Source organism: Rhinolophus sinicus, chromosome 16 (assembly GCF_057876585.1).
Source record: "Rhinolophus sinicus isolate RSI-liver-muscle chromosome 16, RSI-T2T, whole genome shotgun sequence".
Taxonomy (NCBI): domain Eukaryota; kingdom Metazoa; phylum Chordata; class Mammalia; order Chiroptera; family Rhinolophidae; genus Rhinolophus; species Rhinolophus sinicus.
In genome coordinates this window covers 11,907,901-11,935,344 of record NC_142516.1, presented here as the reverse complement: position 1 = coordinate 11,935,344, position 27,444 = coordinate 11,907,901, and the positions used below count along the sequence as shown (strand labels likewise).

The window sequence follows — 27,444 nt, the reverse complement described above, 5'->3', positions numbered from 1 at the left end:
CTCAGGGAGGAGACAGCTCCATAACCAGGTGCAACAACAATCCACAATGCGATAAGCACAGACCGTGGGGTGGGCGGCCACTGTGGGAACCCTCTGTCTGGGAGAGCCGGTGAAGAGCTCCCAGGGGCTTCCCACAGGCTGAAATGGCTGCTCTGGATCATAATAGGAGACACAGGCCCTTGCCTGGCAGAGACGAAGGACAGGAATGCCAGGAAGAATAAACAGTTTATGGGAAGGCATGAAGGTATGACAGAGGTGGGGGCTTAGGAGCACTGGCTGCATGGTGGTGCTTGGGTGTGGGGGCTTCAGCTGGCTGGGACGAGGGTGTGAGACGGGAGCAGGCCCCTCATGTTCATATAGTTTACTGAGCACTTCACCACGAGCCAGGGGCTTTGTGCTGAGCACGTCACAGCCACCATGACCACATTATTAAAATAAGAAAACTAAAGTTCAAAAGCAGGACTGGATTTCACGTGGATTCTTATCATGCTTGTTCTGTCCCTTAAAAAGAAAGTTATGAAGAAAACATCTGTATACCTACAGCCCAGGTCAAGAAATAAACCTTACCAATATGACTAAAGCCCCTCCCATCATCCATTGTAGCTCCCTCCCCCCAGAGAGAAACTCTTCCCGGAATGGTGTATTTATCTATCATTCCTCTGAGTTTCTTTATACTTTTACCATGTATGTGCATTCTTAGCATTACATGGCATCATTTTGTTTTGCACATTTTAAAGATCTATATGAATTATACATCATACTATTTGATTTTCTGCAACTTGCTCCCCACCCCTCATGTACTAGTTCATAAGGGAGCTCTAGTCGTTTATTTTCACTGCAGTATAGAATTTCACTGAGGGCTCCACAGTCTGTTCATGATTCTTCCCTGATGGGCATTGAGGCTGTTCAGACTCTTTACTGGGTTAAAACTGCTGCAATGAGCAAGAGGTTCTGTAGGCTTATCCCAGAAGACAAGTCTCTGGGTCGCTGGGGTGCATGCATCTGCGACACGTCTACGGTAGATGCTGTCAAATTGTTTTCCAGAGTAGTGGTACCCATTTCCCCTCCTGCCAGCGGTGTATGAGAGTTCTCTCTGCTATCCCTACGTCTTTGCTGATCTCCAATCTCACAGGTATGAAACGGCTCTTTACTGGGGTTGTATTTTGCATTTCCCTTATTCCGAGTGAGACAATATCTTTTCATGCACTTATTGGTCATTCATGTTTCCCCTTCTTCAAGTTATCTGTTCATATAGTTTGCCCAATTATCTCTTGTTTCTTTTGAAATTGATTTGTAGAAGATCTTTGTATATTTTGGATATTGTGTCCCCAATATGTTGCTTTGATAAACAAGGGTTTTATACTTTATTAAATGCATCGATATTTTTCTTAATAGCTTATGCCTAAAGACACAAAGGTCTTTAAGAAATCTTTCCGTATTACAAGAAATATTTTTAGCATGTAAGTCTTTAATCCACCTGGAATTGATTTTTTTTTTTTTTTTTAACAGGACTTTATTGGGGAACAGTGTGTACTTCCAGGACTTTTTTTTCCAAGTCAAGTTGTTATTCTTTCAATCTTAGTTGTGGAGGGTGCCGTTCAGCTTCAAGTTGTTGTCCTTTCAGTCTTAGTTGTGGAGGGCACAGCTCAGCTCCAGATCCAGTTGCCGTTGCTAGTTGCAGGGGGCACAGCCCACCGTCCCTTGCGGGAGTCGAACCGGCAACCTTGTGGTTGAGAGGACGCGCTCCAACCAACTGAGCCATCCGGGAGCTCAGCGGCAGCTCAGCTCAAGGTGCCCTGTTCAATTTTAGTTGCAGGGGGTGCTGCCCACCATCCCTTGCGGGATTCGAGGAATTGAACTGGCAACCTTGTGGTTGAGAGCCCATGCTCCAACCAACAACTGAGCCATCCGGGAGGCAGCTCAGCTCAAGGTGCCCTGTTCAATCTTAGTTGCAGGGGGTGGAGCCCACCATCCCTTGCAGGACTCGAGGAATTGAACTGGCAACCTTGTGGTTGAGAGCCCACTGGCCCATGTGGGAATCGAACCGACAGCCTTCGGAGTTAGGAGCATGGAGCTCTAACCGCCTGAGCCACCGGGCCGGCCCCTGGAATTGATTTTTTTATGCACGGCGTGAGGTAGGGATTCCATCTCAATTTTTTTCCCAATATGAACAGCCAATTGCTCTATAAATCACTGTTTGTAGCACAGTCCACCCTTTCCCCAGTGAACTGCAGCCTCACCTCTTGCCATGTATCAGGTTTCCACACATGTGTGGGTCTATTTCTGCAGCCTCTATTCTAGTCCCTTGGCCTATCTGTCTATCTATCTATCCTTGAGCTAATATCATCCAGTCTCATTGTACCTTTTTAGGCCGTCAGAACCTCCTCTCCTGAATTAGAAGGGCCAGACAGAAGACCCGTGTCTTATTCATCTTTGCACCCTTTTCGTCATCCCTCATTACATGAACATCCACGTCATGCTTTTATTTACAAAGACTTTCTCACACTCTGTCTCTTGGGCTTCTAATGCAGAAGAAGAAACTGAGTCACAGAGGTGAGATAACTTGCCGAGGTCACACAGCCAGAAAGTGTAGGATTCGGGGTTCTGCAGGATTTCAAAGCGACCTTCTGCATCCATGCTAGTAATACTGCCCAGGCTGTACTTGACCCACCCACTCATCTGGACTATGATTTTCACTCCTTCCTTCCTTATTTCAACCAGGAGCTCCTGAGCAATGTGTGCGTGTCAGCTTTTGTTGGTGCTAGGGTCTAGACCCCATGTCTGGGGGCCTCTTCCCGGTGCTGGAGACCAGTAGGGAGGGTGGGACCTGCAGTGCGCATTTTGTGGGAAGTGGTTTGAGGCCTGGGGTCAGCAGGAGGAAGTCTGGTGGGGTTTCAGAGTCAATTTAAAGAGCCCCATGCTGGGCGTGCACTTGGGGCCCAGGCGCTGCCTTCAGAGAGGATGCTGGCTTCCCCCAGGAATTACAGGCGTCCTCCCGCCCTCCCGCCCTCCCGCCTCGCAAGGCAGGAATGCGAAGGGATCAGCTTTCAGTAGAGCTGCGGCTGCTGTTCCGGGGAGCTCCAGGTGCAAGCCCTTCCCCAGCGGCCAAATTAACTGGTTCTGTCTGTCCAACTGGGAGAGCAGCTCTCGCTAAAAATAGCGCCCTGCCCAGTGCGAACTGAGCCCGCCGGTAGCCGGGGCCGCGACTGTGGGAGTCCGAGCCGCGACAGCCTGAGAAGCCCGGGCAGCCCCGCACGGCCCCACCCCGGGCTTGGCTCACGTCCCACCCCCGAGGCCGTGTCCGCAGGCACAGCGCTGTCTCCACAGGTGCCGCGAAGGGTGGCAGGTCCGCGGGCCGAGGCGCCGCCGAGGCCGTCCGGGATGGGAGCCGGCGGCGCGGCCTCCCGCGCGCTCGCCTGGGCCTCCCTGCCCCTGCTGGGGCCTCCCGCCGGCGTGCTCTGCGAGGACACAATTTGCTGCGGAGGTAAGGCCGGGCCGCCTGCGGGCGTGTCCATCGCTCTTCCCAGGCACTTGCTGGGGCCTCTTTCTCCTTCCCCACCCCAGGTCCGCAGCGGGGGGCGAGGTGGAGGAGACCCCAAGCATCCGCGCAGGGCTTGTGGAGAAGAGCCAGGTGTTCTCTGTTCACTTACCTTTAGTTTGAAAAGTTGCAGTCTCACCACCAGGGTCCGAGAAGCGATCATCTCCCTTTGGCCTCAGTCTTCCTATCTGGAAAATGGGACAATAAAATCGTCAAGGTTTAATATTTGTTGTGACCCCAAGAGAAGTTGGGGAACCCTTTAAAGCGGATCGCAAGCATTCTGGAGACATTTACTCCAACCCAGATGAAGTCCTCGAGAATTTATGTTGGTGGGAAGGTGCCTTCCTCGTCACCCCCCATTATCTCCCAAATCTCTGCACCTAGCATCAGTTCTCGGCCCCTGCTTTCAGAGATGGAGGCAGGGGCCCACAGCAAAGTTTAAGGGGTCAGCAGACTGTGAAAATCCTTGGAGGAGAGGGCGATGTAGACTGTTAGAGGGGTGAGCAAGGTAGAGTCTCGGTCCACTCCTCAGTCGCGTGCCCCGAGAGCCTCCAGGCGAAAGCCGGGGTATTATCTTTGAAATCCTCAGGGCCTGGTGAAGAGCGCTGTCCGGCTGGCACAGAGGCCCTGGGCGGGCTAGCTGAGACAACCGATGCGCTGTACCCGGCGGGGCCGGGGCTTGGAGAGTGGGGGCGGAGGGGCGTGTGGCCTGGCCTAGATCGGGGGTGGAAAGGAGGGTGTGTGTGGCCCGTCTTAAGTCCTGAACCAAAGCGGGGACAAGAGGCGTGTGCCGGGAGCCGAGGGGGTCCGCCCTGCCAGTCCCGCCCCGCGGGGTTGCAGTACTGGGGTGGATTGGTCAAACAGGTGCGCCCCCGCCCCTCCCCTCCCGACCTCCGCTCTGTGCCGGCGGGGCGGGCGGAGCTGCGGTTGGCTGGGCCTGCGGATTGGCAGGGCTGGGCGGGCTGGGTGGCCAGAGAAGCCCGGGAGCTGGAGCACCCAGGAGCAGGAGGAGGCGCGGAGCTGGCCAGAGCGCACTCCTGCCCGGCCCGCCGCCTGCTTGGCCCGTTCTGCTGTGCTCCGCCTGGCTGGAGCTACGGAAACTTTCCTGCCACCTGGCGACCCCGCGATCCCACTGCCTCGTGACCCTGGCCCTGGGCCGGCTCCGGCGCCTGTGGGATGGCAGCGCCGAGCGGCCCCGCTGGCGGGTAGAGGTAAGATCAAGATGAAGTGGGCCCGGGGGCTTGCAGCGGTCCCAGAGGGATCTAGGGTTGGAGAGGGTCTGGAGGGCCTGGTAGGAGATACTGGGGGTACAGGACAGGGGAGTGGGCCGCGACTTTGCTTTACTCACACCTTCTACGTTACAGCCCCGGTGCCACCAGGGTGTCTACCTGGTGTATTGACCCTTGAAACTTTCCTGTGCGCCCTGCCTGTATCTCTGGGTCCTTGGGGGAGAATCGCTGTGGGTGTTACAAGGAAGGCACACCTAGCGGGGCCCGCAGCCAGCTGAGGGTTGGTGGGGGGGATCTCCAGCCTCCCAACTCCAACGCTTCCAGTGGTTTCCCAAAACTTCAAATCCTCCCCAGCCCACTCTGAGGGGTTGGTGATTGGATAGCCACTCCTCTCAGCCCAGAGTCAGGCACCCCAGGGCACCCTGGTTTGGGGTGTTGTTTTGTTAAACCCGTTGCTACTCCTCAATTTTCGGGGAGGGGGCGGAGTCGAGTGAGGTCTCCTTTTGGTTTCCTGGGCTTCCTTGAACCCTGCCCTCCATGAAAACACCTTGAGCTAGGCAGAGTGGCAATAGGCACCAAAGCCTTCCATCCAGGTCCCAATTCCCTGCCTAGTGGGAATGATTGTGGGAAAAGTTTTCTGGTTTCTGAGCGGCCCATATTTTTGAGGTTTCTGGCTTGAGTCATATAGAAACTATGCTCCTCTTCCCCGCCCCCTTCTGCTATTTAAGGGGGGAATTAATTTTGACTAGAATTTAATTTTGACTGAGGGTGGATGAGTAGATAGCTTGTCACCTACGAGGACCATCCTCTTTAACATTTCCCCTCAATGTCAAAGCCAAACTCCTTTCAATCTTTTCTTGACCTAGGACAAAACACCTGAGAGGTAAAAACCAGACACCGGCTCTGGAGCCCAGAGAACCTGGGTTCAAACCTCAGCTCCACTGCTCACTAGCTGTGTGTCCTTGCGCAGGTTTTCTAACCTCTCTGAGCTCAAGGGTCCCACCCCAGGGGGATCTAGTGAGGCTTTTGAGAGTAAGGCATGGAAAGCATCTGGCTCATAAGACAACAGCCTTGGGCTGCCAGTCTGCATCCTAGAGAGTGGGCCCTCTTGCTGCCTGAGGGACCCAGCCCGTTTGTGCCTCAGTTTCCCCTTTGGTCAAAAGTTGGTATGGACCTACCACTCTCAACAAACCCTTTTGAGAAAAGTGCACAGATGCACATACGCTCCGAGGCATAATCTGTAGACCTCAGATTTAAGACAGCCCCTCCGTCTCCCTCCTTGTCATGAACTATTCATAAGGTATAGGCTTTCTGTCTACCACTGATCTCTCCTCATCCCTTTTGGATGCTTGGAAGTAAAGGTTCCCTGTAAATATCAGGGAAATGCAAATGTACTAATTAACCAGCATGACAGGGAAAGGGGCTGACCTGCAGAAACTGGCCCCAAGTAACCTTCAAGGTTATCCAGGCCACCCCCTCCCCAATCTTCCTTACCTGGTAAACAACTAGTCTTTTTTTTTCTCTGGGATCCTCTAGTGACAGCCCACCAGGCAGCTGGCTTCATGATTGGGCAACTCCACTTTGTTAAAAAATTCTTCCTGTTTGGAGCGGAAATCTGTGCGCCTGTTACTTCTATCCACTGGTTGGTTCTAGTACAACCCTGCAGGCACCTCTTACTGGCTCAATTATCCACTGCAGTCCCCCAGTGCCTGGCATTCTTTTCCTTCCTTTAGGCATTTAACACACTGAACTGGGTTTCGCAATGATCGTAGCACCATTTATTGAGTGTTTATTATATGCCAGGTCCTGTGCTGAGGGCTTTACACATATTATTTCCTTGCATCCTTGAGACAACCCCATGAAGTTATTTTCTTATCCTCATTTTGCATATGAAGAAACAGGTTTAGGGAAGTTAAGAGATTTACCCAAAGTCATATAACCTTTAAGGAGCTGGGGTACATTCTAAACCTAGTATCTGCCTTTAGAGCCCAAGCTTCTAATCGTTACTTTTGTCCTGGGTTCCCATGGGGGTGTGCGTGTGTGTGTGTGTGTGTGTGTGTGTGTGTGTGTGTGTGAGAGATGTGTGCTGATGGTACTTTTATCACAATCACTTGGGCACTTGTTGAAATGCAGAATTCCTCACCTCTACTCCAGACCTAGGAATCTGCACTTTTGAAAACTGCCCAGGCCATTCTCATGTACACCACAGTTTGAGAACCATAGCTCTAAAATCCCCCTAGGAATAGAATATAGGACATGGGTCCAAGAGATCTAAATTCAAGTCTTGGCTTCCCTCTCTTGAGCTGGTTACTTTTCCTTTCTGGGGCTTTCTTTCACCCAGTTGTAAAATGGTCATGATGTTACGGCCACTGGTGGGGTGCTACTGGAAGCCTCCTGGGTGGCTGGCAGGCATTATGGGGCAGCCGCTTGGAGGATAGAGGTGCCCAGCTGAGGCCTCTCCTGCCACAAGTGGATGTGCATGGCAGCAAACTGTGGCTCCTGGGGGGCACTGCTCACTCCCCACTACTCAAGGCCTCTGACCTGTGCTTCTAGAAGGATGGGTACACTCTGGATGAGGCCCTTGTGCTCAGATTTCTCAGCCAGGGTAGTAGGGACTCAGGACAGGTGGGCAGGACCCCTCACACCTCCCTTCCCCCTCCATGGTTCTGTGATGGCCTCTGACCTCTCAGACAGGAGGTGCTGTACCTCAATTTTTTGGGGAGGGGACAGGGGTGGGTCTGCCATGTGTGCATCTGAGTTGTAAAATCCAGTAGAAATCTATCCTTCCTTCCCTTTGGAGGCTGCTCTGTTGGTCCGTGGGCAGCTCTGGGGAAAAGCGTGACCTGAGGCTGGCTGGGTGGGGCTGGCTGCTGGGAGGATGAGGGGAAAGGAATCGCCTGCCTAGGCCTCCGTACCATCCCAGACCTGATCTCCTAGCTCTGCTGTGCAGAGCCCTTGTCCCACCTGGATCCTGTTTGCTCCTGCAGAAAGCGCAGACTTATCCAACACCCGTTTTATGGAAGAAGTCACTGGAGTGCGGAAGCTGCAGTGACATGTCCAAAGCTCTCGTGTCAGTGTGCATGGAGAGGGTGGCAAATTTCTAACTCGAACCAAGGTCCCTTGACAATAAGCATAGGCCTTTCTGCACCGCATCCCAACCTCACTGTTCCTCTGCCCCACCTGGCCGTGGCTTTGGTGCCAGAGCCCTTGCCTGGAACCTTGAAAACCTGGGTTCTGACTGGGCCACCCCTGGGCCATGTGATCCTGGGCAGGGCTGGTCAGCTCTTAAAACTTCAGTTTTCTTGTCTGTAAAGGGGAGTAGGGAAGGCGTTTAGTTAGATTGCTGAGATTCTTTCCAACGTTGACATTCACAGGTTGCCCTTTTTCCTGCATTTCCGGGGGTGGGGTCCATGATGGGCTCTGGATCTGAGTGAGTTGTTGGGTTGGGTTGGAGGGTACTGCACTGGGGCTTGTTATAAAACCAGTCAGAAAGGCTTTGGGGGGCTCAGTGTCCAACAAGCTGAGGGAGCTTGGAGGGGGGCAGCAGGAGGCAGCCTAGGGTGGGGTGAGGTTGCTCGCCTCAGAATTACAGTATTTTGTCTTCTGAACACTGCAGGAGGTGATGGTGGAGATGACTGAGGGTTGTGGATAGGAGCTGAAGGGGAGCATGGCGTCTGAGACCAACCCAGCTGAGCCCCCCCTCAACCCAGAATACCCTTATCCAAGAGACGAAGAGGGTGTGGAATAGTTTTTTATCTCCCTCCTGAGCCACCATGTATCTCTCCCGTGGGCATCCCCAGCCTTTCTCAAGCCTGGCCCCTCCCAAATGGTGTCTGTGCCGGGATGGCGGTAACTTCTCCCTGGAGCCGAGCAGCTGGCCCAGGGGATCCAGTTGTCTGCTCTCCATGCCCAGGGCGGGCCCCCGGTAGCCTGGCCTCCTAAAGCAGGCCCTGGTAACGCAGCCTCTGCCAGCCATCTGCCCTCAGTTCCCCCTCCATCACGTCTCTTCCTCCCTCCCTGGGGTTGGCTCCCTTTTACCAACCCATGTTATCAAACCCGTGTTCACTGGCTTGGTGATGAGGGCCCCGTACCCACTTAACTTTTCTCCCTGCCTCCCTCTTCTCCCTCTTCTCCTGGTCTCTGCCTGTGACTCCTGGATGCCCTTCTCTCTTGGCCACTGCTTCATTGCCCAAATTCTTCCTGACCCTCTGGGTCTGGCACAAATGTCACTTCTACTTGGTCTCGTCACCCTCCTAAGGGTGAGCTGTCCCCCTGCACGGTCCTGGCCTGTAGCTCTTATCAGCCACCTTGCCTTACAGTTCATCAGTAGCTTCCCTGTCTCCAAGATGGGCTCTGAACTTCTAGAGGCAAGGCCTTGGCCTTACCTCTCCTCTCAGTGTGCAAAAAGTGGGTGGGGCCGGGCAAGGGCCCTTCTTGGTCTAGGAATACTGCAGGAGGTGATTTTGGGGATAACGGGGGTTGTGGATGGGAGCTGAAGGGGGCTCAGAAAGCCTTGTAGAGTTGGGCTGGCTTGTGACTGGGCTTGTTTTTTCTGCTCCTACCTCAGAGCATTTTTCCTATACCCTGCTTTCCAAGGCAAACAGGTGGGGGGTCCTCCAGGCCAGGCTGGCTCCAGGAGAGGGAGGGACAGAGAGATGCCTTTGGTGTGAAAAAAGACTTTCCTGCCTCCTCTGGATCGCTCTTGATCTGCTTTTAAAAAAATCTGTTATGGCTTTGTGCCATCAAAGACAGAGCAGCCTGGAAGCAGCTCTGAAAAGAGCACGGCGTCAGTTCCTGACTGCAGGCTGAACTTCAGGGCCCAAATGAGCTAGCCCAAACCCACCTGATTCCTTAGAATTCATGAGAGAGTTTGCAAAATACTTATGAAGGGTCTTGGGGGTCACTGGGATGGTGTGGGGTCCCACAGATGTGGCCCCATAGGCACCAAGGGATCACATGACTTTCCTAGGGCTGCACAGTTATTTGTGGCCAGAATCTCCAGGGAAACTGTCTCTGAGTTCAGAGAGGGTCATTGAGTCCCAGAGGCCAAAAGAGAAAGAGCAAAAATGAGGACAAAGAATTTATGCTAAAATACGAAACATTTCTATAAAACCTCTGGGTTTGTAAAGTGCTTTCACGCGAGGGCCTTGTTTAATGAAGTCCTTCTCTCGGTGCCCACGTGACTTTCTGCCGAGGAAACCGAGGCTCTGAGCGAGGAGATGCTCGGCTCAGCTCACACAGCCAGAAAGAGGCCGCCCAGGACTTGCACTGGCTTCCCTTACTCGAGGTGTGGTGCTCATCGCGCCCCATCGGGGCTCCGAGGGGGCAGGGCTCGCTCCATGTTGATGGCCCCATTCAGAGTGAGGCTTTTTTTTCTGTGAAAATCTTGTACTGGAGTCATTTTCCCCGCTCCCATCATTTGATGAGCGTGAACTCAGGCAGTGGCAGGTAGGCGAGGTGGGACCAGGGAGAATGGGCAATGTCCTTATGAGTTTAGTCAACACCCGCACAGGGGGGCCAGGCACCAGGCAGGAGCTCTCTGCCCTGAAGTAGGAAGCTCCCATCTCCCTATGGGTTACGGTGACTGCTACTTATTAGAGACCCATCTTGAAGTAAGTTCCGAGGGTTGCTGGGGATGCTGGAGGAAAACGAATGAGACTGATGATGGATTGGCTTTACATTCAGATGCCACCCAAATCCCTTGCCCAGTTGGAGGCTGGCAGGGCCTCTTGGAGCCTCATAGCCTCCATGATGCCTTTGTTATTGACTGTCCCACTCATTTTTGCTCTGTCAGTTTATCTGTCTCCACCCCTGACTCTGCCCCTAGACTGGGCATCCTAACACAGGTGCCTCATGGTTGGCCCCTCTGCTTGACCCTGCAGTAGGTCCCACCTCCGCAGCGGGAGACACGCAGGAGTGTGAGGTAAACAAGTCAATGAATGAATGGCGCTTCTCAGCATCTTTGGTGACCCTGTCTGGCTGTTACCGGCTGGAGAATATGTGACAACTAGTCCAACCAGGAAATGGCTGTTTGACAGGGGCAGTGAGGGCCCTGCCAGGCATAATGGAAGCTGGCTCTGGCCAGAGCAAGCCCTTGTAAGCCTTTCCCGGCAGAGGGAAAGCCATCAATGCTGGCGCTGCTTCCGAGAGGAGAGAATTCCCAAAAGTCTCTGCCAGCCCCCCTGATAGGGATCTCCAGGGTGTGTGACGGATTTGTTTCTGGCCAGGATGTGGGGAGTTAAAAATAGCCATCCCCAAGTTCGTGTCTCACTTGAGGCTGTGCAGAGCCCTTGGCTCCATTATCTCAGAGTGGCTCAGCAGCCACTGACGTAGGTAGAAGTTGCACTGCCCACTTCGTAAAGGAGCTCGTGGAAGTGTGTGTCCAGTTCCTCTCTTGAGGCTGTACCCAAAATTTGGTGGCAGGACCTAGGTCTGTCCCCCAGCCCCTATGTCTGCGTTCTTTACTCTTGCGGAGAGCCTAATTCAAGTCTAAAGTTGACAGGTTACAGGAAAGGGGGTTGGGGGTTGGTTGAAACACAGGGGTAGATTATTAAGCAAAGCAGCAAGGACAGTGAGAGACTAAGGACTGAAGGATGGGTTAAGGCCCCAGGACACAAAGGTTCATGATGGGGTAAGGGAACAGCTAGAGGCTGTAAGCAGGAGGTGGGGAAGTGATGGAAGTGAAGCAGGAAAGTACCATCAGGACCTTCAATCGAGGACCTAAATGCCATAATAAGGACAGTGAACATGAGGCTGTAGGCAACGGGGAGCCATTGAGGATTCCAGAGCTCAGCAGCTCCCTGCTTTATCAACAGTGCACTGCAATGGGGTGCCCTCCACCCCTACAGCCCGGCTTTGCTACAGGTGTCGTTTTACGGTGTTAGGTAGAGCATGTTTTTAAAAATCCTCAGAAGCCACCCCGTCCAACCACGCCTCTCCTTTGGGAACCCAGCACCACAGAAGAGGAAGGACCCCATTTTCTTCTGCCTCTGGGTTCTGGGAGGAGCCAGTTCTGGGCAAAGTCTATATCTGGGTTTCTTGGTTTTTTCTATTTTTGAATCTAGGTTTTCCTGGTTGTCTGTCTATCTATCTTCCCCATTATGGGAGGAATTCAGCGGAAGGGAGGAGGCGGTAGCTAAGTTCTGGGGAAAGGCTCTTCTCCTCTTCTGGCCTGATTCACCCTGAAGCCTTTGCAGGCTGCCCTAGTGCCTCCGACACTGGGCTCCTTGCTCCCAGCTCCACCCCCCTCCCATTAGGATCGCTGATCCGGCCCTGGCTCCTCCAGGCAGCCGGCACCAACCACTCCAGCAACACTGGCCTCCCCTTCTGCACATTTTAATGCCCGTTGTCCTCTAATCTATATCTTTATTAGCTCTTTGCTCCTTCCCCAGTTAGCCCAGAGGCCCCTGGTGGGCAGGACTGGGGCTAAACCAGATCTGGGCTGGACAGACCATTAGAAATCTATAATCCACCCATTTTAGAGATGGGTAGACAGAGGTCTGGGTTTCCCTAAAACTCACAAGAGGTTCATGGCAAAGCTGGGACTCAAACCCAGGTCTCCAGCTCCATCCTGGTCTTCGGCTACCTCACCACCCTGCTTTGGAACAGGGCCACTCTGTTCCTTTCTGGGCTCCAGGAGCAGGGCCTCCCAACTGTGTGAGAATCCCAGTTTTGCAGCCCTGGCTCCTCCTGGGGCTGGAAGCCAGCAGCGCCAAGCCTGCGGGTTCCCAGAGAGGTCTCTTGGCGTCGGCGGGCGTCGGCTTAGTCACAGGGATGACATCACTACTCACCTCTGGATGGGGGAGGACGCCAAGGTTTGGGAACTTTCACTCTGAGGCACTTGTCGATTTTGTGTGTGTGTGTGTGTGTGTGTGTGTGTGTGTGTGTGTGTGTGTGTATGTGTGTGTGTGTGTGTGTGTGTAAGAAAAACAAACCTGCTGGATGGGACTTTGTACTTGGCCTGTGTACTGCAGGCCTGGGGAAGCTGCTGGGCCATGATAAGCCCCTGGGCGTTACCATCTCACAGATTCCCAGGAGAGTGGCTCTGTGCCGAGCAAGAGCTTGGACCAGCGGCCAGAACCTGGTGTTAGTGCCTGCTCTGCCTCGCACTGGCTCTGGGACCCTGAGCAAGGTGCAGACCCTCTCTGGGCTGTAATAACAACTGCTAGCAGCTCACATTTTTTGAGTACTTTCCATGGGTCAGGCACTGGGCTCAAGATTTTCAAAGAATTAGCCCATTTGAATCCCACACCAGATCTTCGAGGTCCTGTTATCATGTCCATTTTACAGATGAGGAAACCGAGGCCCAGAGAGAAGTGACTTGCCTAAGGTCACCCAGCTGGGAAGGGGCAGAGCTCGAGTTTGAATGAAAGTCTTCCCCGCTCCACAGCTCCGGGGGTCGGTCATTGCCTCCTCTGCCGTCAGCTGCTGGGCTGACTCCTGTGAAAGCATAAATGCGGAGAAATGAGGTGTGATTAAGCAGGCCTCTGGTGACGGAAGTTCTGGGTATAGAAACGCCTGAATTAAAGAGACTTATATGAACTACTTCTCTTGTAAAGATGCGCAGTGGCTCAAATTAGCCAAACCAAAAGGTTTTCAAATATGGTTTTGAAGCGAGCGACAGTGGTGCATAGAGAAAGGAGATAATAGAGGGAAATATTTCTTTAAGGCGCTTGAATGGCAGTTTACCTTTTGGTTGTCATTCACTTTCCACTAGAGCTGGCTTCTGCCGTCTAAGTCACAAGGGTGAGTGTTTGTTGAAGCAGGCCTGCCCGGTGAAGGTGGGGTGTGAGGTTCAGCGCCTCCCTCCTTCCTGAGAACCTCCAGGGTCCACCCTTAGGGAGAAAGCTTGCACAGTGTTTGTCAGGCCACAGGTTGGTGTGTGGGGAGGGCAAGAAGGCAGAGGGCAGGGGCTTCCTGGAGGCCGTGGGGCTGGAGCCTGCCCCAGGAGGACAGCTGCCCAGGTTTCTGCAGACAGGATTGTAAAATCACTTCTCCCAATCTTGCCTGCTTCTCTATGGCAACCCTGCAGCCAGGTCAGCTGGGAGGAGGCTCCAGGCCTGGCAGTCAGGATGCTTGGGGGCGAGGGAGAGGTGTCCAGCCCTGCCTCAGTTTCCCCATTTAGACAGGAACATCGCTAGAGCCCCTTTATCTCTGGCATGCCTGTGGAGAGGGAACAGAGGGGTGTGGATGAAGAAACACTTTGAATTCAGAGATGAGTCCTCACTTAGTTGTCACTTCCATGGTGTGCCCTCTGGCAAGTCATTTCACTGCCTGAGTTCAGTTTCCTCCTGTGTCAAATGAGGATAATAGTGACACCTACCTCATCGCGTTGTTTTGAGGCGTAAGTGAGGTAATGCATAGAAAGTGCTTATCACAGAGCTGGCACAGGGTCAGTGCCCATCATTATAAACCGTGGCCGGCACTGTTGTTTTTAGCTCGGGGACACACCTCTCCGCCCTCCCTTCTCCCCTCTGACACTGGGTTCCTGTTGTTGACATCCTCCTCCCCAAGCAGGACAGGGATTTTAAGTATTTTTATCCTTGCTGGAATTTCTGTTTGTATTGTCTAGTTAATTACCTGATTGAATTAAGGCAAACAATTTCACTTCCTTTCTCCCCCCTCCCCCTCCCCTGAGCAAGAGCAGGAAGTGGCCCGGTGCTTTCTTTACTGTGATTGAGATGATTATTGAAATATTTGGTGAGGACGAGGCCTCCCTCGCCTGGAGCGGTCTGCTCCCTCTTAGAATAGCTCCACAGGCCCCATAAATCAAGCAGTGGGCCACGTGCTTGGGAAGCATAAATCTTGTCGAGGATATTGATGGGTTTGGCCACATGTCTGTCGGTGCCAACTTGCTGTTTTGGCACGTTCCTGTCCGTTCCAGGAGGGGGTGGTTGCAGACTCCTTTAACATATTTGGAACGAATGATTTCTGTCTGTACTGGGGGCGGACTGGCCGATGGAGTGTGAATCAATCCCCGTGGAGGGAGAAGGCTTCCCACGGCGAGGAGTCTCAGCTCTTCTCCACGCCTTGATGGTGTTGCTGGCACTGGGTTCTGGGCAGGGAAGTGCAGTGGTTAAGGACATGGTTCTGACGTTGATATGCTGGGAGCTGCCAATCCCTGCCCTGCCACTCAGTCACTGTGTGGATAACGCAGCCACTTAACTTGTCCTTGGCCCTAAAACGATGGCTACAATGGCACCTGCTTCCCAGGAGTGTTGTAGGAACTGGGATTTGCACAGTGCCAGCACATGCTAAGTACTCCTACAAGTAAGCCATTATTTTTGCTCAGGGATCTTAAAAAAACCCCTCACCTTCTTCTTTTCCCCAAGACCCTCCCAGCCTGACTTTGTAGCCTCACCAACTTCTCTCCACTAACAACCAGGACCAGCATACCCAGGGTGCTCCCGCCTGGCTCCTGCTTGGGCCGTCCTCTCTGTGTGGTATGTCCCCTACCCTGTCTTTGCCCCTCCTTTTTCCTTCAGAATTATTTCAAGCACTGTGCCGTCCATGAAGTTTTCCTGTAGCCCCCAATCGTCCCCTTTAAATGCCTTTACATTCTTGTTATGCCTCATGTCTGTAGCCATTGTCGGCCCAAGTATGTTCCATGCAATGGCAGTCTGGTGAGCAGCGTTGTAGAAAAGGAATTTTGGAAAAGGCTGCATACTTTGTGCCCCTTTGTATAGTACCAATCCACGTGAGCAATTTTAAAGGCTCTGAGAAGTCCTGCAGTGAAGAAACCTGCTGACCTTTGTTTACCCCAGAACTCTCCAAACCCCTGACCATGGGATACTTTATTCTTGGAATACCTATTGACAAGGCTTTGTGACATTCTTGGGGATGAGGCATTGTGACATCTACATAATATTTCGATGCTATCTCCCATTTTACATCAAGGAAACCAAGGCCCAGAGGGCTCAGTAACTGGACCCTGGTAAACCTGTGTGCCCCTCCATCACCTCCTGGATCAATCGACAGGTCCTTTATGTGGATGCCCGAGGCCAGGTGATGAGGAGGGGCTGGGAGTGACAGCCAAGGAACTGCTCTCAAACAGCTTTTGGCCTATGAGGATATGAGATGGACACGTGGAATAGAGAGATTAGCTGCCAATCTGTGTGCCGGAGCCTACGTGCAACAAGAGCCCTGTCTGTATCCCTGCCAAGGAGAGACATGAGCGTCAAATGTCCTCTGAGAACCCAGCACTGTCCCCAGGGCCACCTGTTTCCTACCCTGATCCCCGTGGCTTCCTGTCACCCTACTGTAGGTTAGTGCTGCAGGGGTACAGCCAAGGAAGGGGAGAGAAGACAGCAAGGAAGAGAGGAGCCTTCTGCTCAGCAATGCACAGTCTTCCCTTCCTTTCTGGGGGAAAATGCTCTCTTTTAAGATTCCTCTTTTATTATCTGAAATTCTCAAGGGAGCAATTACCTGACGGTGGGAATTATCTGCTGTCTTTATTCTAGCGCCTGTCTGCCTGAGTTCCTTCTTGGAGTAATTGATTTTGGTAATTCAGAACTGAATGCTGTTTTAAGAGCGAGTGCTGGTGCAGAGGCAGAGGGATGCCCACAGAGGCATCTTCCAAGGTGTTGGCAGCCAACAGCACTGCTGGTGATGGTGATGGTGGGGGTGGGGCAGTGACTGAATTAATGTCTTTCTTACCTTTGAATTTTCTCCCTCTTGGCTTGAAGGTGCGTGGGCTGCATGGGAACTTGCCTGTCTCTGTAACTGGGGCAGGTTTGCTGTAGGAAATGAAAAGCTGAAAGGGAGGCGTCAGGTCTGATGGGTTTGGACGCCCCTCGCCACAGGCAGGTCAGTCCTGGGCATTGGCCCCAGCCCGACCCTGACCCTGGCCCTCACCCTCTGGCCTCCCAGAGGGCCAGGGAGGCAGCGGTGACTCCTTGAGGGAGAGTAGCTGCTGCAAATCGGCCTGACCTTTCCTCTGGCTCTGGACCCTGCCACCTGGAACTCCTCTGTCCCCTGGGAGGAAGGGCAGGGTAGGGTGTCTGGCTTAATGGGGATGTGGACAACAGCATGAAGGGAGGACCTCAGCATGGGGAGGCCCGATGACACTGGAAGGTTGATCTACTCAGTGGATAAAAAGGCAGTGTGGGGGATTTCCTCCGCCAAATGCCCCTCCCCCAGCAAATGTTCGGAGAAGGCCCAATTTCAAATGAGTGAATGCTCTGGACATGGGAGGAAAAGCTTGGATTAGAACGTTCCTCAGGTCTCTCTCATCTGGGGTTTGTCTGGAGGAGGCAACGTGGTGCAGTGGAGTCTGCCTTCGCCTCACTACCTCCAGCCCTCCCTCTCCAGACCCAAGGGGCACAGGTTTGGGTCTGCCCCAGAGGTGGCCTATCCTTTGTCTGATGACCACCCATCCCTGTGAGGTCTGTACATTGAACTCCTTTCCACAACCTTCTGTCTGGGTGTCATGTAGCATTTTCATCCCCATTTTACAGATGAGGAAGTTGAGGCCCAGGGTGATCTGTCCAAGTTACCACCTCATATCTAGTTTCCCGACTTCTGGTCCAGGACCTCGGTGGGCTCTAGTGGGGCATTGGGAGATCATCAGCTGCCCGGTAGAGGAAGGGGGGCACTCAGGGGCGGGGGTGCTTTTTCTGGTTCCATCACAGCTCTTCACTGGAGCAGGCACTGTGAATGCTTACTTGAGTCTGTGCTTAACCACCTCCTAAACTGGGAAGCTCGTGAAAGACAGGGACACTTTGTCACCTTGGGATCACCCCTCAGTACCCAAATCCGTACTTACACGGGGTTTAGCTGGGGTTCTTGCAGGTATAAGAGGCAAAAATACCCCCTCAAGCTGGCCAAAGCTAAAAGGATTTTATGACATCACGTATCTAAAGAACTTAGGAGGCCAATAAGTTAGTTAGAATATATCTGTCTCTCTTCCCACTTCCCCCCAATTCTAAGCTGTTTCTCCACTGAACTGGGAGTGGGGAAAGGGGTTTCCAAGGAATATTGGGATGCTGGCCCCAGAAGAAGGAGTAGCAAACGCAGACAAAAACAAAAGACCCATACACACATGATATCCAGGTCACAAATGGTTGGTAAATTCAATGTATTTCTCTAGAAACATTTTTCTCCACAGGAGGAATTTACATTGGAGGCACAGCATCCAGGTGGCACACACATTATCTCCTACAGGCAAAACGAAGCAGACACTGGGCACTGAGAAGGATCTGAAGTCACAGCTTGGCCCAGCAGAAATATGTGCTTAGTGATATGTGCGCGAGCCTTGGTCCCAGGCGTGGTGGGGGTGTGTAATACTATCCCATAGAACTGATGGATAAATTATAATGTTGTGGGATGTGATGAAGGGGTGAGATTATTGGAGGGTGTGTCTTCTGGTTCTCCGAGGCTCCAGGGAGGCCTTCCTGTCCTTTGACTATGTAATCGGGAGCTGCACAGGCCCTGACTAGAGGGGTACATTTTTACTGAGTGCCTACCACGTGTCAGATTGTCTCCGATCTAGAGTCAACACATATTTATTGAGTGCCTGCCATGTGCCAAGCACTGTTTTAGTGCAGATGGAGAACTGGTATGATTTCAGGAGCTTCTGCAAACTAACTCTGGTGCCGGAAATTCCACCATTAGTAATTGATTCCTTTGGCTTAGACATTGCCCTTTCTAGTTTAGGTGTTAGGTCCTAAGGTACTGAATGGGAATCTTCATTCATCTTTAAGTCCTCCTTGTTATTATTTGGAAATGTTTTATCGTTGTTATTATTTGGAAATGTGGAATTAGAGGAGTTAAACAGGGAACCAGGATACAACATTGGGCTGGTAGTGGAAGTCCGGGTTTGCGTATCATATGTCATTGTGCCTATCCCACCCTGAGTGCTAAACTTAGCAATAGTCAAAAATTGTAGTCATCGAATCCCTTTTAGCTGTCATTGTTTTCCAAGTTTGGATCCTTAAGGCAAAACAAGAACTAAAGGTCCTTCCGGGCTCTGGCCCCCTTCTACAGCCTTCGAGATCCTTCCGTTCAGATGGGCGGCTCCCACTCCGCTGCCTGGGGTCAACGACTAGAGGAACTTGCCAGAACCAACCTCCACTCTTCCCAGCTGGAAGAATAGTTGTCTGCTTCTACCTGTTCACCTTCTGGCTCCTAGGAATCCCTTCCCTGTTGAAAATATGGGCCACTGACTGGCCAGCAAACGCTGACCTTCCCCTCACTCCACATAGTAATAGAAGTATGTGTGGCCTCTGAAGTTCCACTGGGTTCAGGACCAGACTTGACTAGCTGACGACTGAGCTACTCTTTGCTGACCTTCCCATCTGTAAAATGGGATCACAATGCTCACCCCAGTGGATTTTGGAGGTGTTAGTGAAGTAGATGAGACAGGTCAGGTCTCTACAGGCCTGGCATGTAAAAGGAACTCAACAGATGGGATCTGTGATGATTATAATATCATTACTGCTCAGGGCCTCCACTAGCATGCCCAGGGTGGTCATCAGCTCTCCAATATCCTGACTCTTGTCTTCCGAGACTCCATACCCTCTTGGCCCCTTGCATGCTTCTCTGTGGATGCCTCCTGTTCTCCAAGGGTCTGCCCCGGGGGCCTCCTCTTCTCACCTACTGGCTCTCACCTGGGAGCCCCATTCATGCCCAAGGTGTCAATGACCCCTGAGCCAACTCCCATTATTCCTAACCCTCTCTCTTGAGTTCCAGAGGGAGAAGTGCTTTTCATTGGTGCTCTAAAGGCACATCAACTGGTCCAACATGAAACTCCTTTTCCTAAAGCCACTTCCTCCCACCCTGATCATTCCTCCCCCCACCCTGAGTTCCCTCTTTCAGGCGAAGGCTCCGCTAGCCAGCCCTGGGCCAGGCAGCCCCAGTCTGGTGCTCGCCCTCTTCTCCTTCCTTCCTCCTGCATGCAAGACTGGTAGTTCCCCTTTGACACTGACTCCTGCCTCCATCCCTGCACCCGCTGTCCACTGGGGATAACCCAGCCACAGCTTTCCGTCATGTTGCCTAGTTCCCCATCCCTCTCCACCCTGCCCCAGCGGGGTGCTCTAAACCTCGGTCTGTGGGTCACTCCTATGATCGGTGGTCTTGAGGGGCTCCCTATTTTCTCCAGGGTATAGTCTGGGCATCTCAGGTTAATTTTCAGCGTCCTCTAGACTCTGGTAGAAGCCTCCTTGCCCACAGCTCCTTTGTCTGCACCCAGGAGCTCAGCCAGCTGAATGCTCCATGGCCTCCCACCTGCCCTGTTGTCATACCTTTGTTCTCAAGGTGCCCCTGCCTGGAATGCTGTCCTCTCAGTCTTGTGCCTGCCTGTCAAGATCCTACCCTTGTGTGATCAGATTCACAAAGCCAGAGGAGATACAGGTGTCCGTGCCATGCAGTCTAGCCCCTTGCCTCCACCCAGAATAGCATGGCTATTTGTGCTACTTACCCTTCCCTTGGCTCCTGTGGAATGTTCTGCCCGTAGAATCTATAACATTTGTAGCTTGTTTGCTGGGGAAATATGTGGGGTCTGTAAGAGAAGGAGCTGGCCTGGCTAGGAGGGCTGCCTCTCCAGGGACAAAGTGGGTGCCTCAGGAGTGTGGGGCTTGAGGGGGGCCAGGATGGGGACCCCCAGGACCTGGCACAGAGCTTGCTCTGCTCCTTATAATGTAGTATCCAGAAGGCCACCTGGGTTTTGTTAGATGCGTGGGGCCTAGTGACTGCCAGCCCCCCACTGCCTGCCGTGGGGGTGTGCCTCTGCTTCCCCACCTCTCTGTTAGGAGGTAATATTTCCACTTCTCAGGACCAGGGCTGCTGGTGGATTGAGCAATGGTGTGGGTAAGAACAAAACAGACGTGGACAAACTAATAATTAACAGATGTCAATTGTTAATAGCTTAAAAATACCACTAGCACCCCACCCCCCACCCCCAGGGAAGAGGAAACCTCACAGTCGCTTGGCTCCTTGGAAGAGATTGTCTCACAGTCAGCTTGGGACAGGTTTGTCCAAGAGGTTGACAGGTCCTATGGGGTATATGGGGAAGGGGCGGGGATAAGTGCTATTGCCAAGGCCACCGGGCCTTGACTTACTTTGACTCCTGGGTGCTCTCTTGGGGTGAGGACAGTGGCTGCTTGGGGGAAAGGGGAAGATCAGAGGGGTCCTTGTAGAGAGCCACAAGTCTGTCTGTCCATTGTCCCAGCCTCCCTGCTACATCCAGAGCCAGGCTGCCATCCTGTGTCGTGTGTGACTGCAGGATGCTTCTGACTGGACTCTGTCCTGTGTGTGCTCTCTCAGCAGCCAAGGCACGTGTGGTTTGTAATTTAGCACGGAGTGGTTCGCATTGCTCCCAGCTCTCACTGCTCTTACAGTCACCGGTAGCCCAGACGTGGGCCCCTGCTCACATCCCCTTCCCCATCCTCACTGCTCTTCAGCGACACTGGCCATAACAGAATACCACTGACTGGGTGGTTTAAACAATAACAATTGATTTTCTCACAGTTGTGGAGGTTGGAAGTCCAAGGTCAAGGTGTTAGCAGGGTTGGTTTCCTCTGAGGCCTATAGAAGGCCATCCTCTTGCTGCCTCTGCACACGTGGGCACCTGGTGTCCTCTGTGAGTCCAATTTCCTCTTCTTATAAGGACACGGTCAGATTGGACTAGGCCCCACCCTAAAGGCCTCTTTAACTTAATCACCTCTTTAAAGACCTTATTTCCAAATACAGTTACATTCTGAGGGACTGGGGATTGGGACCTTCACACATGTGTTTTAGGGGAACACATTTCAGCTCATAATATCACCCTAGGTCTGAGTGACCGCCACCCCAGTATAACAACTAGGGTGCTAGTGTCAGACCTGTGGATCTTTACCGCGGGCAAGAGGTTTCCACCTCTTGGGGACTGGGGAACCCCAAGTGTAGGTTTTAAACTTTAAGCTTTTAAATGGTCTTTACCTGTCTCTTTCCTTTCCCCCCATATTTGCGTATTCTCTCAGGAGAGAAACCATCTGCCTGTTCTCTCACCTGCCTTGGGCCAAGCCCAACTGGTTCTGTCTGAACTATAGTTCCCAGACCCCAGCCTCAAAGTTTGGGGGTGCCTTGGGCTCCCTCCTGGTGCAGCCAGCCCACTGCTCACCCCTGCACCTCTCATCCTGATCCTCCTCCCCTTTTGGCTCTGGCTCAGGGTCCCATCCTCCCTGAAGCAGCTCTTCCAGGCAGAGTCCACGGTTCCCAGCTATGCTGCCCTGAGCAGGAGCGGGTTGTTCCTGGTGGCCCCAGGATGGGTTGGCACCTGGCACACTGCAGTAATCACTGAGGTTTCTGGACAGCAGGAAGGAAGGTGTCCCGGAGCAGGCTACAGAGGCTGCTGAGAGCGCTGGAAGAGACTGCCTACAGCCAAATCCAGGCTGCATCACTTACTAGGTGACTTTGGACACGTCAGGTCACGTCTCTGAGCCTCAGTTTACTCCTCTGTAAAATGGGGAGCTGATAATAATGACCTTCCGGGATTGTTGAGAATGTGAAATGACAGGAACTTATTTGAAGTCTTCAGCATGGTGCCAGGCATGTACTAAATGCTCCATAAGGGTTAATTTCTGTCATCTGGGGACTTAGTGGGTTGGAGAAGAGTGTGCCTCTCTCTGTACCAGGCCGTCCTGGGCAGTTCTGAGGCTCATCATTTCCTCCTGCCCATCAAAGGCATGGTTGGGAGGCTGAGGGAGAAGAGCCTTTGACACACAGCCCTTCCGTGATGGGTCTGCATCCCTCACCTCCTCCAGGCTTAGCTGTCCCTGTTTGTCACAATAAGAGTGAGCCTTTACAGGCTATGGCCCTTTCCTGGGTCCTGGGTTCTCTCCCTTATGACTGCCGAGCATCCCTCCAACAGCCTGGGCAGAACTGCTGCTCTCTGAGTCCCCTGTGGCGCTAAGGTTTGGGTGTGGGCTCTGGGGCTATTAGGGCTGAAGGGACGGCAGGATCAAGGAGAGCATTTTGCCTTTTGGTTTCTTTTTTACTTATGGCTCCTCTGAATTCTGAGCTGCTGTTCCCTGAAGCCACCAGAGGCAGGGGGCTGGGCTGAATCTGGCCTGCAGCCCTATGTGATTTAACCTGTATGGTGTTTGTTTGTTTGTTTTAAGATGTGAATTAGTTACCTGCATTTAATAGTCAGGTGGTTTTTTACGTTAAAATCTGGTAGCTGCTCTGGAAGTTGGATCATCCGGACATTCTGGGCCTGCTTTCCAGTAGCACCCCGGAGCTCTGGGGTGAGCACATTCCCTGTAGTCTGGCCTGCCTACTTCGCGCATTCTCTTCCCTTCCTGGCTCACGCTGGCATTTGCTTTTGTGATTCCTGGGCTGGATGAGCGACAGGACTGGGGCGTGCATGGGGGGTATGTGGGCCCGGGAACCCCTCTGAGGAGTTCACTGCTGCTAATGGCAGGTGGCATCATAATTCAAGGCAAATTGAGTGGCCCCAGAGAGATGTTCAGACAGTGCTCGGGCTTTTAGAAATGTTAATGTGTTCAGTAGGGCATCCATTGACTTGGTACATGTTTAATGAGCCCTTGCTCTGTGCCAGGCACTGGCCAACCCTGGAGGCTACAAAGAAATATTTGGGACAGACTGTCCTCAGAGAGCCTGCATTTCAGGGGGGTGAGGGTACCTGGAATGGGCATTCAGGAAGGGTGATATCTGAATAGGTACATGAAAGTACAGAGGCATTCTAGGGAGGTGAAATACTGTGAGCAGAGGTGCAAAGCTGGGACCTCCACGGGGGCGCCCAGTTTGAGCTTTAGTTGGGTGGCTCCACCTTTCTGCCCCACCCCACGGGGGAGGCAGGATGAAACTTAGGACTTGCCTGAGAATGAGAAAGGCACAGGGAGATGCAACCTGGAGCATTCTGACTCTGGAGGATAAAGTTATGTGTGTTTTTAATTCCTAAAGGCTTTTCATCTGTTTTTTTTTTTTTTTTTTTTTTTTTTTTTTAATGAAAAATAGGCTTTCTGTTTTAGAGCAGTTTTAGGTTCCCAGCAAAACTGAGCAGCAAGTACAGACAGTGCCCATATACTTCCTGCCCCCCACGTGCACAGCCTCTGCCACTACCAACACCCCCCACTGCGATCTGTTTTCTAATATATAAAAACAGTATAGTCCATGATTTAAAATCAAACCAAACGTTACCATAGGGTGTAAAGTGGAAATGAAACCTGTCCCCTTTCTTGCCCCCCACTCAACACACACACACACACTCACACAGTCCACACAGTCTCTCTCTCTCTCTCTCTCTCCTCCCACCGTAACCACTGTTTATTTTTGGAAGAATATGCGAGAACCTGTTTCCGTGCTTCAGGGACCTGTCCATCCAGGGGCGGGTACCCTGCATTGTCACCTTGCAGTGCACCGTGTCAGTCCTCGCATGTCCACCTCACACTGCAGACGGCCACCAGGATTCCATTTTCAGAGGGGACCGTAATTTATTCAGCTAAGCCCCCAGGGATGGACATAAGTAATGTTTACAGTTTGGTTTTTTTTGGTTTTTTTTTTGCTGCTGCTGCTGCAAACGGATGCGTAAGCATGCTTGTACGTCTGTTCTTGCATGCGTGTGAGAGTTTATCTGAGGGATAGAATGCCGAAGGAGAATATATGAATTTAGAATGGACATTTTATGGATTTTAATTTCTGATAGACGCTGCTGAGGAGGCTCAAAGGTTGTGGCAGTTTCCACTCCTGCCTCCTGCGGATGATGAAGCACATGGTCATGAACTTCTCCAGTATCGAGAGCTGGGCTGGCTTCCGGCTGAGGTAGGGTTTGCACGGGCTCCAAGGGGCAGGACTCAGCCTGGGGGACCCTCAGGAGACATTTAGAGTGTGCTTTTCTCAGTGTTCTTTTGTGCTCTCGTATAGCTATAGATCCTTAGAAAAATCTATGAATCTGTTCAACAATTAAAAAAAAATCATTTATGCTGCAACTTTTTTTTTTCGTTCACTAAGATATTTTGGAAAGGCTTCCCTAGTCAGACATGGACCTCTTCCTGGCTATTTCTATTTGCTGTATAGAGTTTTCTGCAATTGAGGGTGTGGTGCTCGAGTTAGCCACACTCAGGGGGTGTCTGAGGCCCATACAGTGTTTCAGGGGATCCTCTGTGGGCCTCACCAGGCTCAGGTGCCAGCATCCCTCTGTCCTGAGAAAGCACGTTTATTAGGAAAGTGGTTGTTGCCGGGAATGGCACTGCTGTGATTCCTGCTGTGAGCTCGGAGCAGAAGTCATGGTTTTGCTATGGCCTTGAACTCGTCTGGCGCTTCTCTGTGTTCTTCTGGAGTAATGTGCAGGTCCAGTGCATCTGCAGACTTTGTTCTTTTGGCCCATGCAATGCCAATTCCTAGCCAATCTGGTTGTCTGGTCAGGTGGGACCCCATTCAGTGATCCTGGGGCAGCTGCCCCCTGCCTGCATGTGAGCAAATCTTCCTCTGCTGAAAGGTTGGCACAAGCATTGAGCCATGGGCTCACTCCTTCATCTGCCAGCACGATTCTCCTCGTCTTTCATCTTGGAAGAGCCCCTGTGGGGTGTCTGGGTCTGGCTGGGGGTGTGGTGGTGGGAGTGATGAGGAAAAGACTCATTCAGCTCCTACCCACAGGCAGGGCTAGTGGTCATCCGTGGTGCTTCTGTTAAGGGCCAGGAGGCACTGGAAAACTTCTGACTCTGCACAGGGTGGTCAGTCAGGAAAGGCTTCCTGGAGGAGGTGGTACTGGGGACAGCAGGAGTTTGGAGATGAGTCTCTGGGCTCTGAGCAGAGGCAGGAAAGAGAGGGAGGGATACATGGAAGTGCCTTGCAAACCTCCTTATAGAGACTCTGGCCACCTATGGTTGCAGGGGGGAGCACTCGGGGGCTAAAAAGATGCTAATGGAGAGATCTGGAAGCAGACACTGAACTCAAACCCTGACTCTGTCAGTTTGCTTCCTTGGACTAGCCACTTAACCTCTCTGAGCCTCAGTTACCGTGTCTGTAAAACGGGATAGTAGTGCTTTGCTCACACGTTGGCTGGAGGGTTGCCTGAGCTCTAGCTTAGACAGTGGTAGCACAGACCTGTACAAGGTAACTGGTATGGTGTACCATACAGGTGATTCAGTCAGGTGGCGTGGGATGATGACTAGAGACGATAGTGGCATCCAGTGTGGCCAGAGACACTTCCTGCGTGGAGTTCAGAGGTGATGCACTCATGCTGGTGAAGGCAACAAAGGTATAGTGTTGATTTCCCAGGTCCCACCCCCATCTGGGGAGCACTATTTGGGGGCTCTGTTTATAAAAAGGAATCCCTTCAGGAACAGTGGATAGGTCAGAAGTCTTTGGGGGCAGGACCCAGGTTGAAAGGTGGCTGTGGGGGATGTGGGAAGAGGAGAGGCCAGCCTGCTGGTGACAGAGGGATGTGAGGATTGACAGCTGGCCGCCAGGCTTGGTGCTACACTTAGAAAATGTGGCCAGAGATGATCGAGCAGCCTTTGGGCACATCCTCATGGCGCCATTTCTTTCCTGGGAATTAATGATGTTTTCATCCCTCCTGAGAGGGCAGTGATGGGTACAGCAGGGTGGCTGGGCAGGCGCCAGGCAGAGAGTCTGAGCCCATTTCAGCCTTCCTTGGCAATTTATCACCTGTCAGCCCTGCTCTTACGGGACATAAAACAAATTCCCTGGGAGGCAGCCAGGGACCCTGAGGCCCTGAGCTTGGCTGTCTGGGGCACAGTGGCTCCAAGGGGTCATTCTCCATGGGGCTCTGCCAAGCCTACTCCACTGAGGGGCTTCGGGATAAGCTGGAGCAACCAGCCTGTGGGCATGGGGTTTGGTTCCTCCGTGATCTGACTGAGACAAGTGGGTGGACACAGAGGCACCTAGGAGGTTAGAAATATGCCAGGCAGAACACAGCCAGAATCTGGGCTCCAGGACACACCCGCTCTTTTTCCTTAAGCCCCCTCCTCTAAGCTAGAGGGTCTTAACCAAGAACCTCAGGGGACTTTAGATGAAATCCAGAGTTTCCTTAAACTTGGACAGGCAAAACAAATCCCACCTTTATTTTCATTTACCTCTAATTACAACAACAAATTGTAATATTTTCAAACACAATGTAGGTGACAAACCACAGTGGCATTAGCTGTTTTATGATTTCGTAGAAATCACAGAAACCACAGAAACTGTCATGTCATACATAGTATAGTTTTGTGACTATGTTGAAATAATGCTTTTGTTCATCAGACTTCAAAATTACAGTAGTTATTAAAACGATCTTGTTATTTAGGGCGTTAATAGAGAAGCACATATACTGCAATGAGTGTTTTTAAAAATATTTTGATAACCATATTTCAATGTAATTGGTTTCCTTTGTAATCTTTAGAATTTTATTTTATGCGTTTAAAAACATTTCTTCTTTTTTTTTCTGAGTTGCGGTCTGAGGCCTTACTGGAAGTCACGGGGTCTGTGGCACCAAAATTGTAAGAAACTCACAGGCTGGGCACACAGGCCAATCTTGCCTCCCCTCACTCACAGGGTCAAGATGTCTGTCCTGTCGTCAGTGGACTGATGTCTACACTGAACCCGCCTGCTCCATGTACCCAGCTGTGTGCTGGGCCTGGGGGCTCCTCGGCTGGGTGGGGGTGTGGGGCGGGGGCAGATCTATACATATGCAACTGTCCAAGGGGCCACTGAGCCCTGTGCTGTCAGGATTCCAAG

At 52.2% G+C, this 27,444-nt stretch overlaps 1 protein-coding gene across 3 annotated transcripts in view; it reads left to right on the top strand.

Annotated features, from left to right (window-relative positions):
* Positions 1–27,444, top strand: part of DAB2IP (DAB2 interacting protein) — a 183,842-nt gene that overhangs the window by 18,378 nt on the left and 138,020 nt on the right. Inside the window, exon 1 of one of the 3 annotated variants that reach the window (XM_088793318.1) lies at positions 3,244–3,484. The exons of 1 other annotated variant lie outside the window; for it this stretch is intronic. In XM_088793318.1, the coding sequence (XP_088649444.1) occupies positions 3,382–3,484 (103 nt within the window). In that variant the 5' untranslated portion in view covers positions 3,244–3,381. Of the gene's footprint in view, positions 1–3,243; positions 3,485–4,551; positions 4,750–27,444 lie in introns of those variants that run through there. One more of the 3 variants, XM_074330951.2, reaches the window with a different exon arrangement.